The 17,503-nt window shown below is 46.0% G+C and overlaps 1 protein-coding gene across 3 annotated transcripts in view; it reads right to left on the reverse strand.

Annotated features, from left to right (window-relative positions):
• PCMT1 (protein-L-isoaspartate (D-aspartate) O-methyltransferase) overlaps positions 1-17,503 on the reverse strand; it is a 43,197-nt gene that overhangs the window by 16,581 nt on the left and 9,113 nt on the right. For all 3 annotated transcript variants that reach the window (XM_056126029.1, XM_056126028.1, XM_056126030.1), the window contains exons 2-5: positions 11,745-11,849; positions 8,699-8,730; positions 4,839-4,943; positions 1,677-1,797 (exon numbers count right to left, since the gene is read on the reverse strand). In XM_056126029.1, coding sequence (XP_055982004.1) covers positions 1,677-1,797; positions 4,839-4,943; positions 8,699-8,730; positions 11,745-11,849 — 363 coding nt within the window. The remainder of the gene's footprint in view (positions 1-1,676; positions 1,798-4,838; positions 4,944-8,698; positions 8,731-11,744; positions 11,850-17,503) is intronic.

The following is a 17,503-nucleotide window of genomic DNA, read 5'->3' on the forward strand; positions in this document are numbered from 1 at the left end:
AGAGTCTCTGGGTTCGATCCCAAGTGCCACAAAACAAACCATAAAATTTAAAAACAATGCATAAATTTATCATCATGAGAAAAAAGGGAAGAAGTTATGTGGCTTTTTGGGTCGTTGTTGTTGCTTTTCCGGGAGCGAACCCCAGGTGGTATTCCAGGAACCTTGGGGCCCGTTCTGGCAACGCCCAGCCAACGGGGTCTGGAGTCAATACTGGAATCCCAGGACGTGGTGTGGCCAGGCCCTGTAACGCTGGGCACCCCCAGGACTGCATCCGTGGGTGGAGAGAGGGGAGAGGAGCCAGGCAGTGCCAGGACCGGTCCTGTGTCTGCAAAGCATGTGGCCGTGACCCCTGTGCCAAGGTCTCTTTTTGCAGGAGGCTGGGGTGGATTTGTTTTGTTTTGCTGTTTTCTGGGCCACACCTGTCTGGGTTCAGGGCTGACTCCTGGCAGGACTGGGGGGCTCTGTGGGTGGATCCCAGGTTGGCAGCAGGCAAGGCAAGGCCTTACCAGCTGGACCATTTCTCCACCCAGGAGTTATATTCTACGCACTTTTAGTATGTCTGGTTCTGTTTTCTGGTTTTTGTTTTTTCACAACAATGCAAAATGTGCTCACATGGAAGTATGTCTATTAAATATCACTAAAAAAAACACCCTATAAAACAGTATGAATCAATTGTGAAAGCTATATATATAATTCAGTCATACAACTGTTAATAAAGCTAAAAATTTAGAAAAATTTCTTTCCTAGGTTCAACAGCTGCACCGTTTACATTTCTTATACTGGACACACATTACTTCTTGCTCATATTTCGATTATTTTTGAGGCACCATGACTTTTAATACTATTAATGACAGGTTTCGTGTATGCAACGTTACAACCCTGCACTACTCAGCAAGGTAGTGGTCTCGGCACCCCCTCCCCCACACCCCTGCCCTTCTCACTCCTCCCCTCTTCCCCCCACTGTAAAGTCAGTTTGCTATTACCTTTGTTGTTGTTGTTGTTGTTAATGTTAACATTTATTTTCCTCTGATGGTGAGTGCCATTTATTTGCCACTTAAAATTTATTTCCCTTCCAATTAAGTTTAAGTGAAGAATAACAATGTCAAAACATGTCAATTGGGCTGGAGCAATAGCACAGCAGGGAGGGCGTTTGCCTTGCACGCAGCCGAACTGGCTTCGATTCCCAGTATCTCATATTGTCCCCAGAGCACCGCCAGGAGTAATTCCTGAGTGCAGAGCCAGGAGTAACCCCTGTGCATCGCCGGGTGAGACCCAAAAAGCAAAAAAAAAAAAAAAAAAAAAGTGTCAATTACAATAAAAGTGAAAAATATATATAGGAAAAACCAATGGAGAAAGAATTCAGCATCACCATTTTCTGAAACAGTCTGTTACCCCAGTGAAGGTGGAACCGGTCTAACATTTCAGAGTTAATTGCTTTTCTTAATTAGGACTTGAGTGAATATGGAGGCAGGATGAGACCTAGTGGTAAAACATATGCCTTCCATGTGTGAGAAACTAAATTTGAACACCAGCTCAGGGGGAGTTAAAAAAAAAAGCAATTGCTAAAAAAAATGATTAAATAAAGGCAAGAATCACATCTAAATATCAACTATTACATAGGATTTTCTGAAGATAAAATATCTCCAAGGAGAACTTGCAAGGCTGCTGATACTTACCGACCAGCTTCACTCTCCCTGAAGACAAAAGCGCAGGGTCATCCTTTCGGACGTTATTGATCGAGTCATCTACCAACTCTTTAATATGGTCAATTCCTATCACTTTTCCAGTAGAGCCAACCTGCAGGAAGAGAATCATTTATGAACTCATTGTTGAAACTTTGTTTCGGGAAACGATCATAAGTTTACTAATCTGGAGTCAGGGACAACAGTTACAATGGTCAGAACACAAGATCGGGGGCTAGGGAGAGACTCAGCCTAGAACGCAGGCTCTGCCCACAGGAGTCCTGGGTTCGAGGCCCAGCACGCAAGGCTGGGCGCTGAGTCAGGAGCGACCCTCCAAGAACCACGAGGTACGTGTCTCCCCCCCCCGCCCTCCCAGAAAGAAACTAAATAATCCAAGAAAAAGTTTAAACCTCCAATTAGAATAGTAACTGCTCAATTTCTAATTGGCCAATACAACTTTCTTTTCTTTAATGCTGAAATAAATATTTCAGCAATTAGAAGTTAGAAAAAAAATTTTAAAAACTCATAATAGTAAGAAAAATGATGCATTTTTCTGAATATTTTCTTAATATTTTTCAAAAACATTACTTCAATGTCTGATTGGTTGTGTTGTGTTTTTTTATTTATTTGGGGGTTTTTTTGGTTTTTTGGTTTTGGGCTACTCAGCAGTGCTCGAGGACATTCCCAGCAATGCTGCGGAACGTGCCGTGTGGGAATTAAACCCAGGACTCCCACATGCAAAGCCTGTGTTCCAGCCGCTGACCATCTCCCCAGCCCAGCATGGCTGTTCTTCCTAAAGTCCAAGACATTACTGTGTAACTTAGGGGTTCAGGATGTAAAATATTTGCCTTGCATGGTTATTAATGAAATTATTTTGTATTTAAATTCCATCTAAAAGTGTGACTTTACATATTAAAATGTTACATTAAAAAAAAATTGTAGGAGGAGAGACCGGAGTCATAGTACAGTGGGTGTGGTTGCTTGCCTTGCATGTGGCCAACCCAAGTTTGATCCCCGGCATCCCATATTGTGAACCACCAGGAGTAATTCCTGAGTGAGTGCAGAGCCAGGAGTAACCCCTGAGCACTGCCAGGAGGGCTTAAGAAACAAACAACAACACCAACAACAACAAATTGTGGGAATTCAATTGCTGTATGTGAAAAATAGAAACATATTAAAAAGGCCTCCAGAGTAAGTGTATTGGTAATATGTTCATTACAATAAAAACTGAAGAGATGGGGGTGGAGAGAGAGTACAGTGGACAGGTACTTGCAGAAGGACCCGGGTTCAATCTGAGGTACCGCATATGGTCCCCTGTGCCCCCGCAGGAGTGATCCCTGACCAGAGAGACAGAGTAACCCCTGAGTATCCCTTCGTGTGGCCCAAGAACCAAAACAAATAAGCATTAAAAAAAAAAACAACTGAAGAGATCACCTGGGTTTAATCAACTTACTTTTAATTATATAGTAGTAGCAACTTATTCCATGAATCAACTTCTCAACATTAAAAGGGGAAATATAAGTTGATGCGAGATCTAAAGAAATTCCTTACATGCCCTCAGAACAATAACAAGCACATGGTAAATGATGAAAACAATCTAAATTAGTACTTTTATTTTTTTTTTCTTTTTTTATTAGTGAAAAACCATGAGGTAGTTATAGGCTTACAAATTTTGTGCTTGGGTTTCAGTTATACAATGATCAAGTGCCCATCCCTCCACCAGTGCCCGTCATCCATCCCCATGGGTCCCAGCATCCCCCCCCCACCCTCATTCCCCCCCCCCCCCCCCGTCCCATCCTGCCTCTGTGGCAGGGTATTCCCCCTTGTTCTCTCTCTCTTCTTTTGGGTACTGTGTTTTGCAAGAGAGGCTTTGAGTGGCAATCATATTTGGTCTATCGACTACTTTTAGCATGCTTCTCCCACCCTGGGAGGACCCTCACAACACCCTTCATTTGGTACTCTCTTCTCTATCTGAGCTTCCTTTTCACCTAGAGCCTGTGGCTGGCCTTCCATTCATGGAGCAAAATTCCTGGTACTTAAATTAGTACTTTTAAAAGGTAATTCAGATCTAATGAGTTTTTAAAAATCAGTATTTGAAGCCTAAATATGTGAAGTAGAGAGAACATATCCAATTAATTAAATGCTATTTTTAGGCTTTTTGAAAAGATTCCCATCACCTCATTAGTGAGAGCTTAACTCTTACAAAAAAAACTAAAACAAATGTTCCCTTATGCTGTGCCAGATGCTGTTCCAGATGCTAAGAATATAGCAACCAAAAAGAAAAAAAAAAACAAAACATCAAGACAGAATCCCCACCTCCTAGGAGTTTATTTCCCAATGATTGCTGACTATATCTTTTTGCTGCTGGGGGCACTGGCATTCCCAGGGGTACTTGGGAAACAGACCGTGAGGTGCTGGGGACCAAAACCAGGACCCCTGCAGGCACAGTGTCCAGCCTCTGAGCCACCAGCCGGCCCCTGGCCACATACCACTAGCATTAAAAGGAGTTTTCTCAGTGTAGACAAGAGCTCCTCCCTCATTCCTAGCAAACCTGGAGGAGAGGTCAGAGATTAAGGGCCATTATTTTCTACCTGAAGAGAACTTGGAAGAACCCCGTTTTGGAGACACAGGGAGTCATCTTGTGGTCGCCTGGGAAGAGCTTGAAGCCAGCATGTGAAAGGAAATTGGTCAGACCAAGATCCAGAGGAAAAGTCTGTCAGAAGCAACATCGGCTCTGCCTCTGACTCCAGGTACACAAGAAGTCACATAAACCTTCCAACTCCCCTTTTAAAATTTGCCAATTTGATCTGAAAGTTCCCATCACTTACAAGCGGGCGGGGGGGGGGGGGGGAGGAATTCAAGATAATATGTATTGGGGGTTGGAGCGATAGCACAGCGGGTAGGGCATTTGCCTTGCATGCGGCCGCCCCAGGTTCAATTCCCAGCATCCCATATGGTCCCCCGAGCACCGCCAGGAGTGATTCCTGAGTGCAGAGTCCGGAGTAACCCCTGAGCATCACCGGGTGTGATCCAAAAAGAAAAAAAATAAAAAAGAAGAAGATATGTATCCCGGCTGCTATCTTAATGAAATGTTTCAAATAAACTAAGAGGCTGCTCTGCTGTTTGGGGGGCCAGAAGAAAAAGTAAAACTCTTACCATACGTGCAAAACAGGCCGTGAGGATTCCACTTCCAGATCCTACATCAAGAGCTTTCGCCCCTTCATGCAACTGGTCAGCGAGGAGTTCTAGCGCGTACGCGTGCTGCCAAAGGAAAACAAAGCCCACGGGCGTCTGTGAACACTCGGCGTGGAGACAAACCCTGGCAGAGGAAGCTGTCAGGTTTGCCCCCGTCTTTCTCCTACTGAAAACATACCTGCACCAAATTACAGCGGAATGTTGTCACTGTTTACGGTCTTGCTTAGCAATTACAACCTGTGAACTTTTTTTTTCAAACTTAATTCATCCAAAGTGGAAACGCTCCCAAAGAACTCACCGTGAAGAGTTTCCGTTCCACCCCTATTCCCAGCCAGTTTAACTCTCCAAAGGCAAAGGAGGCCACGCCAGTTTTCTGTGGCTCCTTCCCAGTATCTTCACTCTGTGTATCCTAGCTCGAAGGCCCCTTTTTAATCAACATTTAAACCAGCCTATTCATTCTTGATATAATTTTTATTTGTTTTCTTGCGGGGTAACTCCTGGAAATGCTTGGGGAGCAGACCCAGGGACCCCTGCATGAGAAATACGCCCTGCAGTCCTGCGAGCAGTCTCCCTCGCCAGGCTTGTTGATTTGCATGGCTGAGGACTATGACACTGATGTATTATGAAACATTAGCACATCCTTAAACAAAGATACCTGAGTCTGCTCTTCTGTCACAAGACGAAATAATCTTTAAAAGTATGTGTGTAGGGCAATGTAATACTAATGTTAACAGGATAAATTCCAAAAAGTGAAACTGAGGAGAGAGGGAAGTATGTTTGCTTTTTTTGTTTATAACGTATTAATTATAAAGAAAAAAATAACGTTGGGTATGCTTTGAACCAAACCAAGAAATAACACCTCCTTTAATTCATTTTTCTTATAAGCATTCATTTCAGAGATTTTCCAAAACAAGAAGTTTAAAGTAATAAATGTCATTTCAAAAGCGACACGGAAATGTCTACAACAATGATTATTCAAACTCTTGCAGGGGATAGAGAGAGAGTACAGCAGGGAAGGCGCTGGCCTTGCACGCGGCTGTCGGGCTCATTCCCCGCCATCCCAAGCGCTCCCCCAAGCACCCAGGAGTAAGCCCTGAGCACAGCCGGGTGTGGCCCCAAAACAAACAACAACAAAACAGAAACAAATAAAAACACCAAATGTCAGGGTGCGGGGAGGAATCCTGGAGTCTCTGGGGAGGAATGAGAATACTGTATGCCTGAAACCCGATTGCCAAGAACTTTATAAATCATGGTGTCCCATCCTTAGGGGACCAGAGACAGTGGTCAACCCCAGTTAGAATACCAAAACTGGGGCTGGAGCGATAGCACAGTGGGTAGGGTGTTTGCCTTGCACGCAGCCAACCCAGGGTTCAATTTCCAGCATCCCATATGGTCCCCAAGCACCGCCAGAGTGATTCCAGAGTGTAAAGCCAGGAGTAAGTCCTGAGCATCACCGGGTGTGACCCAAAAAGAAAAAAAGAAAAAGAAAAGAGTCAGAAATACCAGATTTTGCTATTCTGCATTTATGAGCACAATAAAATTTTTTTTCCCAGGGGCCTGAGAGATGGTACAGTGGGAAAGGCTCTTGCCTTGTACACCGCTGACCCGGGTTCAATCCCCGGAGTCACATATAGTCCCCGGAGTCTGCCAGGGATTCCGGAGTGCAGAGCCAGGAGTTGTAACTCCTGAGCACAGATGAGAGTAGCCCAAACCACCCCCCCTTAAAAAAAAAAAATCCAGTTTATTTATTTATTTATCTCAAATCTGGAGGTGTAGGGGGACCTGGAAAAACAGTATTCTTATCCTTATTCCACAGAAATTACATTGTGCGGAGCTGGAGCAATAGTATAGTGGGTAGGGCGTTTGCCTTGCATGCGGCCGACCAGGGTTCGATTCCTAGCATCCCATATGGTCCCCCGAGCACTGCCAGGAGTAATTCCTGAGTGCAGAGCCAGCAGTAACCCCTGTGCATTGCCTAGTGTGATCCAAAAAGCCAAAAAAAAAAAAATTACATTGTGCATAAAATTTAGTACATTAAAGCATTTTCTAAGTTCTAAATGATTTACAAATAAAGGATATCATATTTTTACATGAACAAAAATCCAAACATTAGATCGCAATGACCCACTGCTGCTACTTTTTTTTTTCCTTTTTGGGTTACACCCAGCTATGCACAGGGGTTACTCCTGGTTCATGCACTCAGGGGTTACTCCTGGCCATGCTCGGGGGACCATATGGGATGCTGGGAATCGAACCTGGATTGGGCCGCGTGCAAGGCAAATGCCCTACCCGCTGTGCTATCACTCCAGCCCCCCCCCCCCCACTGCTGCTACTTTAAGGTACTTCAAAGTCATCTGTGAAAGTAAAAGGCACCACTGAGAAACCACAGGGTTTAATGCATTTGCCCTGCATCCCACCAAGCCTGGTTTGGTCCCCCAAGTACCCAAGGGTGAGGGGGGAGATGGGAAGGGAGAGGGGGAGGGAGAGGGAAAGACATGAGCATACGCGGGTGTTGCTCAATGACAAATGCAGCTGAGAATTTGATCCACCTGCCAAGCTCACACTGTGACCAGTGAGCCCCAGTAACAGAACAAAGGAAGGGGGAGAGGGGGAGGGAACGGGAAAGGAAGAATGGGAAGGAATAAGAGGGAAGGGGGAGGGGGGAGAGAAAGGGATTGGGGAAAGGAGGAAGAAGGCAGCGGAAAAAGAAAGGGAAGGGGAGGGAGAAAAATAAAATAAAGGCCAGAGAGACAGTAAAGGGATGAAGGCACTTGCTAAGGTCGTTGCTAGCAGCTCCAGGAGTGATCCAGGCACCACGAAATGTGGCCCAAACTATTTCAATTCAGTGTGTGCTAGTAAAAAATTCTCTCAGGAAACCTCTTGGGCAGGGTGGAAGTGCCCCACACTCTCGAACACGCGGGAGTCCAGAGTCAAACCCGGCTCCACAGTCCCACACCACTGCCTGTGGCCCCAACACCCAAAGGAAAAGTAATTTCTAGCTACTATTTACATACATTTTCCTCCTTTTCCCCCTTGTAGTATAATTATCAATACACTATGAGCACGAGCAGACCTTATTTTACCATGAAGTGATGTAAGTTTAAATAAGAACTTCTCCAACCTTAATACCTGCAGAAAATCAGAAAACTTACTGTTAAACTGACATTGAAAACCTAAGAAAACTACCAAAACATAAAAATGCCAGAAGACCAAGTAGGTCCTTCTTGAGTTTTACAATGTCATAGCGGCTATACTTGGCCAGTTCATAATGAATTTTCTATTTAAAAAAAATTTCAACTTGAGATTTCTAGATGTCCACTGCTTAAAATATCTTCTTCGTCAACCACCTCATCACTAAATATAACCTTCGCTATCCCATTTAACGTGATGAGACATACCGACAACCATCCAGAACTTGAATGAGTTCCTACCAAGAATTCCTTCTATAAACTATGTATAAAGAATAAGATACTCATTAAAATCTTTCACATTTATAAATGGTAGCACTGTCCTCCCGTTGCTCAACGATTTGCTCAAGGGGGCACCAGTAACGTTCCATTGTGAGACTTGTTACTGTTTTTGGCATATCGAATATGCCACAGGGAGCTTGCCAGGCTCTGCCATGCAGGCGGGATACTCTCGGTAGCTTGCTGGGCTCTCTGAGAGGGATGGAGGAATCGAACCCAGGTTGGTCACGTGCAAGGCAAATGCCCTACCCGCTGTGCTATAAATGGCAACATGTTATAATGAAAAGTGAAAACCCCTTTTACCAATGGGGGGTGGAGAATGCCGTTATACCCAAATAACAAAAGTTAACTTACCATGTGTGGAGCACTGATTGTTGCTTGGAAACCTGGAAAAGAAGAAGAGAAGAACTGATACATTCAGCTGCAAAACACATCAACTGTTTCATACAATTCCCTTTTGGAACTTCAGAAATTATTTTTCAAAATAAATCATTTTTCATAATCTCAAGCAAAGTAAGTTCCATCTTTGCTTTCCTTTGGAGCAACACTCAGCAGTGCTCAAGGATCACTCCTGGAGGGCATGGGGTGCCAGAGATCAAAACCGGGCCAGCCGTGTGCACGGCAAGTGCCCTCCCTGCTGTGCTGTATCTCAAGCCCCTCAATCTTGTCAGAGTTCTGTCACGCAGCAGACAAATAAAACTATAAAATATAAAATATAATCAACCCAAAGGCTAACGTGCGCAACACTCCTACAGCCAAAAGTGCATAGCTATGAGAAGGAGAATTTCTTTTTCTTTTTTTTTTTCCCCTTTTTGGATCACATTCGGTGATGCACAGGGGTTACTCCTGGCTCTGCACTCAGGAATTACTTCTGGCGGTGCTCAGGGGACCATATGGGGCGCCGGAAATTGAACCTGGGTCAGCCGCATGCAAGGCAAACGCCCTACCCACTGTGCTATCACTCCAGCCCGAGAGGGAGAATTTCTGTAAGTTGAACAAACAAATCCATGATCTTTTCTCTTCAAACTTAGAAACATAAAAGCAGCTTCTGGGGCTGAAGAGCTGGTACAGAGGTTAAAACAACCCCAGCTGAAAACCCCCCACCCCAGGGTCCCCCAAACACTGACAGATCTAGCACCAGAAGCTCCCAAGGCACTGCTGGATATGGCCCTGAAGACCTCCCCAAGCACCACCCTGGTGGTCCCTGGCACTGCAGGGTCTAAACCCTGGGCCCTAGAGTTTAACCGTATGGCCCAATGACCCAGAAGTCCCAGCAATGTGCTTCTCTGGTCCCTGAGCATTGCTTTCTGCGGCTGTCCCTATTGCCGAAAAATATTAAGGGTTGCAAGAAGACTCAAAGGGCTGAACACATACTTTGCATCTGAGAGACCTGGGTTCCATCCCTGGCACAGTCCCAGCACTGTTGGGAGCAACCCCCAAGCACAGAGCTGGGAGCCACCTCTGAGCATTGCCACAAAACAGAAAAACAAAAAACAAGCAAAAAAAAAAAAACTAAGAATACAACAAAGAAAATAGCCTCCCACATAGAACACATAGAATAAGCATACAAATCTTTGCAAAAATTAAAATGCTTCATATTTCTGACAACTTAAGAAAATCTAAAGCAACGAGCATTAAAGCAGCTTCAGGAACTATTAAGTACTGGGGGCTGGAGCAATAGCACAGCAGGAAAGGCACTTGCCTTGCACGTCGCCAACCCAAGTTAGACTCCAGGCATCCCACAGGGTCCCCAAAGTCACGCCAGGAATGACCCCCGAGTACAGAGCGAGGAGTAAGTCTTGAACACCACCAGATATATCACTCATACACACACACACACACACACACACACACACACACACAGAAAAAAAAATATTCACAACTTCAATTTACTTGATCATTCATAATCATTTACATGATCGCTTGGTTTTATTTCTTCTCTCCTGGTGCCGCTTTCTCAAAATGTATTTACCTGCTTCTACATCTGAAGCAATTTTCACTGAGCAGTGGTGGCGGGTGCCTTCGGGGTTCAGAAGCTCCTCAGGATTTTCTCTGCCAACTTACACTGCTTCAAAAGAGGAAAGTATGGCAGCTTGCTGACAGAATCCTAAGGCACTTCTGAGCCTCAAAAGCGCCCACTGCCAACGCTCAGCAGTTTACCAAAACCTCCTTCAGGAGAAGGAGTTAAATATGGAGCTTTCTTGGGGCTAGAGCGATAGCACAGCGGGTAGGGCGTTTCCCTTGCATGTGGCCAACCCAGGTTCGAATCCCAGCATCCCATATGGTCCCCCGAGCACCGCTAGGAGTAATTCCTGAGTGCATGAGCCAGGAGTAACCCCTGTGCATCACCAGGTGTGACCCAAAAAGAAAAAAAAAATTCTTTACAAACACCAGCACACGGCAGAGATGCAGGGGGGCCAAGGAAGTAGAAGTCAACTGCGACTTACTCCACTTATTCCCCAACAGTGACCGATACAGACCAAAAAGCTCCTACAAAACACAATCCCCGGCAATAAAACTCAGTACTCAATCTCTAAGTTTTCATTTAAAACTTAATGGGGCCAGAGAGATAGCACAGTAGGTAGGGTGACTGCCTTGACTGTGGCATACCCAGGTTTGGTCCCAGCATTTCCTACGATCCCCAAACCCTGCCAGGAGTGATACCTGAGTGCAGAACCAGGAGTAAACGCTGAGCATGGCCACGTAAGTCCCAACAGCCTCCCTTCCCCCCAACAAAACTAGAAAAATGTTTTTCCAATTCTTTATACATATATCATGTGTTGTTTCAGATACAGAAAAGAAGGCCAGAGCAACAGTACAGCAAGTAAGGCATATGCCTTGCATATGGCCAACCTGGGTTCAAATCCCAGTACCCCCTATGGAGCCCCTGAGCCCACCAGGAGTGATCCCTAAGTATAGAGCCAGTAGTAAAAGACCTGAGCACAGACAGGTGTAGCCCCAAAACACACCTAAAAAGGGAAAACAGAAAAGATATTTCATATAGAGCATTTTATTAAAATCGGTAGGTTTGGGATTATAAAACTTTGCGGCATAAAGTCTAAATTAACAGGTGAGGGGCTGCTGAAGCGAGAGTATAGCAGGTAGGGTATCTGCCTTGCACGCGGCCAACCCGGGTTCAATTCCCAGCATCCCATATGGTCCCCCGAGTACCGCCAGGAGCAATTCCTGAGTGCGGAGCCAGGAATAACCCCTGTGCATCACCAGGTGTGACCCCAAAAAAGCAAATAAAATAAAATAAAATAAAAATAAATTAACAAGTGATAATAAACAGTCTATTAAAAGACAAATAATAAATATTTGTATATTAAGTTATTTTCACTTACAAAAATTAAAGATTGGGTTAACTGAAATATGCCATTTTTGGAAACTCCAAGCTTACCTATTGATTGCGGCGAATCCATGTAAGGGTTAGATTTTGCATAGTGGGAGCGGTCTGTGGCCAACATTACTTCAAATACTTTATCTGTCTTGATGATTCCATTTTCTGAAACAGAAGAGGCAAGGATTTGAAACATGGAAGTGTGATGCTCAAAGGTGTTCTGGAATTAGCAGGACAGCTGTACTGCAGGGGACTAGACTGGATGAGGAGACACTGGGTTCCATCCCAAGGACTGAGAGAGGGGTAAAAAAAAAACAAAAACCAAATAGGACCGGGCTCAAGTACAGCAAGGTACAAAGGTACAGAGCTCAGAAGGACATGGCTGCCGCCAGCACGGCCCTCGGTGAGCCCCCAGCACCTCTGGGAATAGCCCTGAGCACCTCCTGGCCCCGGTGACCACAAGCACGTGTACGTGAGCCCCACAAATAAGAGGTTGTGACCCCTGACGGCAACCACATTCAAAAGATGCAGGGTCACTTGGTGAGAAGTGTGAGCCCTGGGGAGCAGAGGTGTGATCCCTGGAAGGTACATGTACAACGGAAGGAGTATCACCCCAGGTAAGCATGATGGAGTGTGTGTGCACCGCGCCCCACTTCAGCTCACTGCCATGACCACAGCCGTCATCTGGAACTAGGAGTCTGTGCCTACTTTCTGAGTCCCAGATCTATGTGTACAACTGACAGCTGTATGACTCCGTGTTTTTTGGTTTGTGGGAGGGGACGCACGCCAAAGGGAGAAGAAGTTTCCATTTCTAACGTATGGAACAAGAAACTGAGATTAGGAGCCAGAGCGATAGTATAGAGGATAGGGCATTTGTGTTGCATGTGGCTAACCCCAGTTCCATCCCCGGCATCCCATACACTCCCCCCAACACAGTCAGGAGTAATTCCTAAGCACAGAGACAGGAACAACCCCTCAACATTGACAGGTGTGACCCACCCCCCCCCCCCGGAAAAAAAAAGAAAAGAAATTGAGGTAAAAAATATATCATGCAAAGTTATAAAGATAACCATGAAAGAGAAATCTCAAGTTAGGATAAAAGATGGAGCAGGTAGTTTCTAGGATGTAAATACACATCTATTTTAGCACAGGCAAGAGGATAATGTTTAAAAGTCGATTTAAAAAAATGTTGAAAATTTTAAAAAGCAAGGCCCGAGAGAGAGAAGAGAGTGTGCATGTGTGTACAGAGGCAAGGCACTAGCCTCACGTGGGTTTGTGGGTCAGGTGACCCTCGTTTGAGTCTCTGGCACCATATATGGTCTCCTGAGCACCAACAGGGATAATTTTTTTTCTTTTTTTGGGTCACACCCAGCAATGCTCAGGGGTTACTCCTGGCTCTGCACTCAAGAGTTACTCCTGACGGTGCTTGGGGGCCCATATGGGATGCTGGGAAACGAACCTGGGTCAGCCGCGTGCAAGGCAAACGCCCTACCTACTGTACTATCGCTCCAGTTCCCCCAGCAGGGATAATTCCTGAGCCCAGAGCTAGGGACATTCCTGAGCACATCACGTGTGGCATCCAAACTGCCCTCCCAAGTGAAAATAAAAAGCAACTTAAACCTGATTTAGAGATACAAAGGACTGAAAAGGTAAAGTACTTCAATCTACAGGCCAGGGTGTAGCTCAGGGGCAGAGGGTTTGTCGTACATGGGTGAAGCCCTAGGTTGTCAAGGCACTGCACATAAACAAATAAATAGTGGTCCACTCTAGGTGCTGAGTCTTAGAATGGGAAGGAACCAGGAGCAAGCAACTGTTCCGTTTGGGAACCACAACCAGCAATGCCCAGAGGTTCTCTGGCTCTGCACTCAGGACTCACTCATGGCAGGGCTGGGGGACCATATGGGATGCTGGGTATCTAACCCAGTTGTTGGGCATCTAACCCCTGAGCAAGGCAAGCGCCCTGCCGGCTGTACTACTGCTGAGGCCCCACAATTGCTATTTTCAAACAAATCCTCTAGGGGGCAGAAGAGATTGTACAGTGGGTAGGGCTCTTGCCTTGCACTCAGCTGAAGCAGCATCCCTTATCCAGCCCCGTTGGGAGACTGCTTAGCACGTGTGGCCAAAAACGCACACACGAGTCCTCTATTATTCTATCTTCAGGTACATGTTGCTTGGCTAGATAGTAATCTTTATAATTCTCTTAACCAGTTGGTGCTATGTGTTTACGTAGATGTCGAAACATGATTACACTTCCAATTAGCAAGGCAAACGAAGTGGCCAGAGCTTTTTCTTCGTGGTATAATTTTAATTAGCTACAGTCTAGTCTCCCAGTAGTTTGGTGCAGTCTTACAATTAAACTTGTGTCAACAGAACGTACACAGAAATTATTTATGCCAACAACTGGACAGTACTCATGAAAGGAATAGGGTTTTTCTCTTTCCCTATTTTTTGGCCACATTGGCTGGACACAGAAAGTCAGGTAAACGATCGCCAGGCTTAGAAATGAGGGAAAACTTTCGGGGCTGGAGCAATAGTACAGCGGGTAGGGCGCTTGCCTTGCACGCAGCCGACCTGGGTTCAATTCCCAGCATCCTATATGGTCCCCCGAGCACCGCCAGGAGTAATTCCTGGGTGCATGAGCCAGGAGCAACCCCTGTGCATCGCCGGTTGTGACCCAAAAAGCAAAAAAAAAAAAAGAAAAGAGGAAAAACTTTAGAGAGAGGAGAGCAGGAGAGAAGGATCCTAGGTTCTCAACACCCCATCAGGCATGGAATGTTGCGCTAGGATTGTTATGGAGCAGAGAAGCCTTGATTATGGTGACGCCACTGATGTTTCAGTCTTTATTATAACACAAGGAACCCTCAAGAATATGAGAAAGGAAACGAGATCAGTCAGGAAACTGGAGTTAGAATATGGGAACACAGGGGCCAGAGACAGAGTACAGCAAGGAGGGCGCTTGCCTCGTGTGCAGCCCACCCAGGTTTGATCCCTGGCATTCCACAGGGCCCCCCAAGCACTGCCAGAAGTGATTCCTGGGCAGAGCCAGGAGGTATGAACACTGAACCCTGAACACTGAACCCTGAACACTGCAGGTATGGCCAAAACAACAACCAACAACAACAACAACAAAAAGACATGGTAACAGAATGGATGAGAAGAAAAGTGAGAAGAGGGGGGAGGGGAGGGGAGGGCAAGGAAGAGAAGGCCAAAGAGACAGTACAGTGGGTAAAATGCAGCCTTGAACACGGATGACCCAGGTTCAACCCCTGGCATCCCATAGGGTCCCCTGAGCACTGCTAGGAGTAAAACCTGTGGCCAAAAAAACAAAAACAGGAAGGAAGCAAGCAAGTCTAACGAGGCCTGAAAACTCAGCATGATGGGCTGGAGCGAGAGCACAGAGGGTAGGGCATTCGCCTTGCACACGGCCGACCCGGGTTCGATTCCCAGCATCCCATATGGTCCCCGGAGCACCGCCAGGAGTAATTCCTGAGTGCAAAGCCAGGAGTAACCCCTGAGCATTGCTGGGTGTGACCCAAAAAAAGAAAAAAAAATACACTCAGCATGAGGCAGACGAGGCAGTATTTACACTAACACAGAAAGCACTGGGAAGCCTGGGCAGGACAGTGGCCTTCCAAACCCCGGCCTAACGGAGGAGTCAGCTGGTTGTGTGCGATGGATCTGAGGGGAGGGAACTGAAGGTGCCAAGCAGACATTATGTGTATCACTCCACGTGTGAGCTGAGATCCTACAGGAAGGCAGTACCAGTGAAAAACACAGTGAAAGGGGTGGCCACGGAAGGCATCTGTCGGAAGAGTCTGAAACTATCAATGAATGACTCCTCAGGACCTAAGGCAGAGCAACCCAGGCTGGAGCGCCAGCACCTCACACTAACCAGGCGCTACCCAGAGTGACTCTCAACAAGGCCTCGTGTGACCTAAAAACAAAACGAGCAATCACTGACTTCTATAAAAAAATTTTTTTTAATCTATGGAAATGGAAGAATTGAAAATATTCCTAGAAGAAACTTGAAAAGAGGACCTTATTGGGAGGGGGAGGGAGAGAAAAGGAGGAGTAATTGGCTGAGTGCTGAAAGCACAGGCAAGAAAACGCACTGCAGGGGCCGAAGCGATAGCACAGCCGGTAGGGCGTTTGCCTTGCACATGGTCGACCCGGGTTCGATCCCATATGGTCCCCCCAGCACCACCAGGAGTAATTCCTGAGTGCAGAGCTAGAAGTAACCCCTAAGCATTGCTGGGTGTGACCCCCAAAAAGAATTTAAAAAGAAGAAAACGCGCTGCATAGAGATGGAGCAACAGTACAGCAGGGAGGGCACTTGCCTTGCACGTGGCCGAACGGGGTTCAAACCCTGGCACCCCATATGGTCCTCTGAGTCTACCAGTATTGATAACTGAGTGCAGAGCCAGGAGGAACTCCTGATCATCACCAGATGTGGAAGGAAGGAAGGAAGGAAGGAAGGAAGGAAGGAAGGAAGGAAGGAAGGAAGGAAGAAGGTAAAGATAAATTTTAAGCCATAAACTCTAAATTTGCTACAAAGTTACAGCTCATAAGAGAATTACCTCAATTTACTACTTAAAGCAGTTAATCATCTCTTATTTTTTCCTCAACAATCAACAGGAAATTAGAAAAAAACGGTCACCTCTTACTTTCCATCTGGAAGAATCATGTAAAGTAAGTAGAGCTTGAGGGAGTCAGTACTGACAGTCTGAAACAGATTTGCTTTGAATTCACACTACATGACTAGGGCCAGGGAGCTTACAGCGGGTAGGGCACTTGCCACGCACATGGTGGCCCTGGGTTTGATCCCTAGCAACCCATACAGTCCCCTGGACCCTACCAGGAGTGAGCTCTGAGCATAGAGCCAAAGGCAATTCCTGAGCACCACTTTGGGTAGCCCCCAAACAAACATATTACAATCAAAAAAAAAAAAAAAAGAATTTTATGTAACAGCAAGTTCTAAGACATGTCAGCTGGGCCAGAGAGACAGTAGAAGTAGTCGGGAGCTTGCCTTGCACAGGGCAACCCAGCTTCAATGGGGACACCCTTTGTGGTCCCAAGGCCCAGAGGGAGTAATCCCTGAGTGAAGAGTTAGGAGTAAACCCTGAACACAGTCAGGTGTGGTTAAAAAAAAAAAAAAAAAAGAGTATCTAAATAGCAGAGATTCTTTAAAAACAATTCTTTGGTACTAGATAGACAGCACGCTTGCTTTGCACATGACTGACCAAGTTCTATCCCAGTATATGGTTCCATGAGCACCGCCAGAAATGATCCCTGAGCCAGGGCTGGAGAATAGCACAGCCAGTAGGGCATGTGCCTTGCATGCAGCCAAACCGGGTTCAATTCCCAGTATCCCATATGGTTCCTCCAAGCACCGTCAGGAGTGATTCCTGAGTGCAGAGCCAAGAGTAACCCGTGAGCATCGCCGGGTGTGACCCAAAAAGCAACAACAACAACAACAAAAAGAAATGATCCCTGAGCACAGTAAGCCCTGAGTACTACCCACTGTGGGGTAGAGTGCAAAAGCTAAACAAAACAACCACAATTTAAAAATTAAAAAATAAATAAATAAAACCCTCGAGCAGGCCCAGTAACATCTCCATTGGAGACTTCGTTGTTACTGTGTCTGGCATATCGAATACGTCACGGGGAGCTTGCCAGGCTCTGCCGTGCGGGCAAGATACTCTCGGTAGCTTGCCGGGCTCTCCGAGAGGGGCGGAGGAATCGAACTCGGGTCGGCCATGTTGGCTGCGTGCAAGGCAAACGCCCTACCACTGTGCTATTGCGCTAGCCCCTTAAATCTA

This window comes from Sorex fumeus, unplaced genomic scaffold (genome assembly GCF_029834395.1).
Source record: "Sorex fumeus unplaced genomic scaffold, SorFum_2.1 ptg000061l, whole genome shotgun sequence".
In the NCBI taxonomy this organism is placed as follows: Eukaryota; Metazoa; Chordata; class Mammalia; order Eulipotyphla; family Soricidae; genus Sorex; species Sorex fumeus.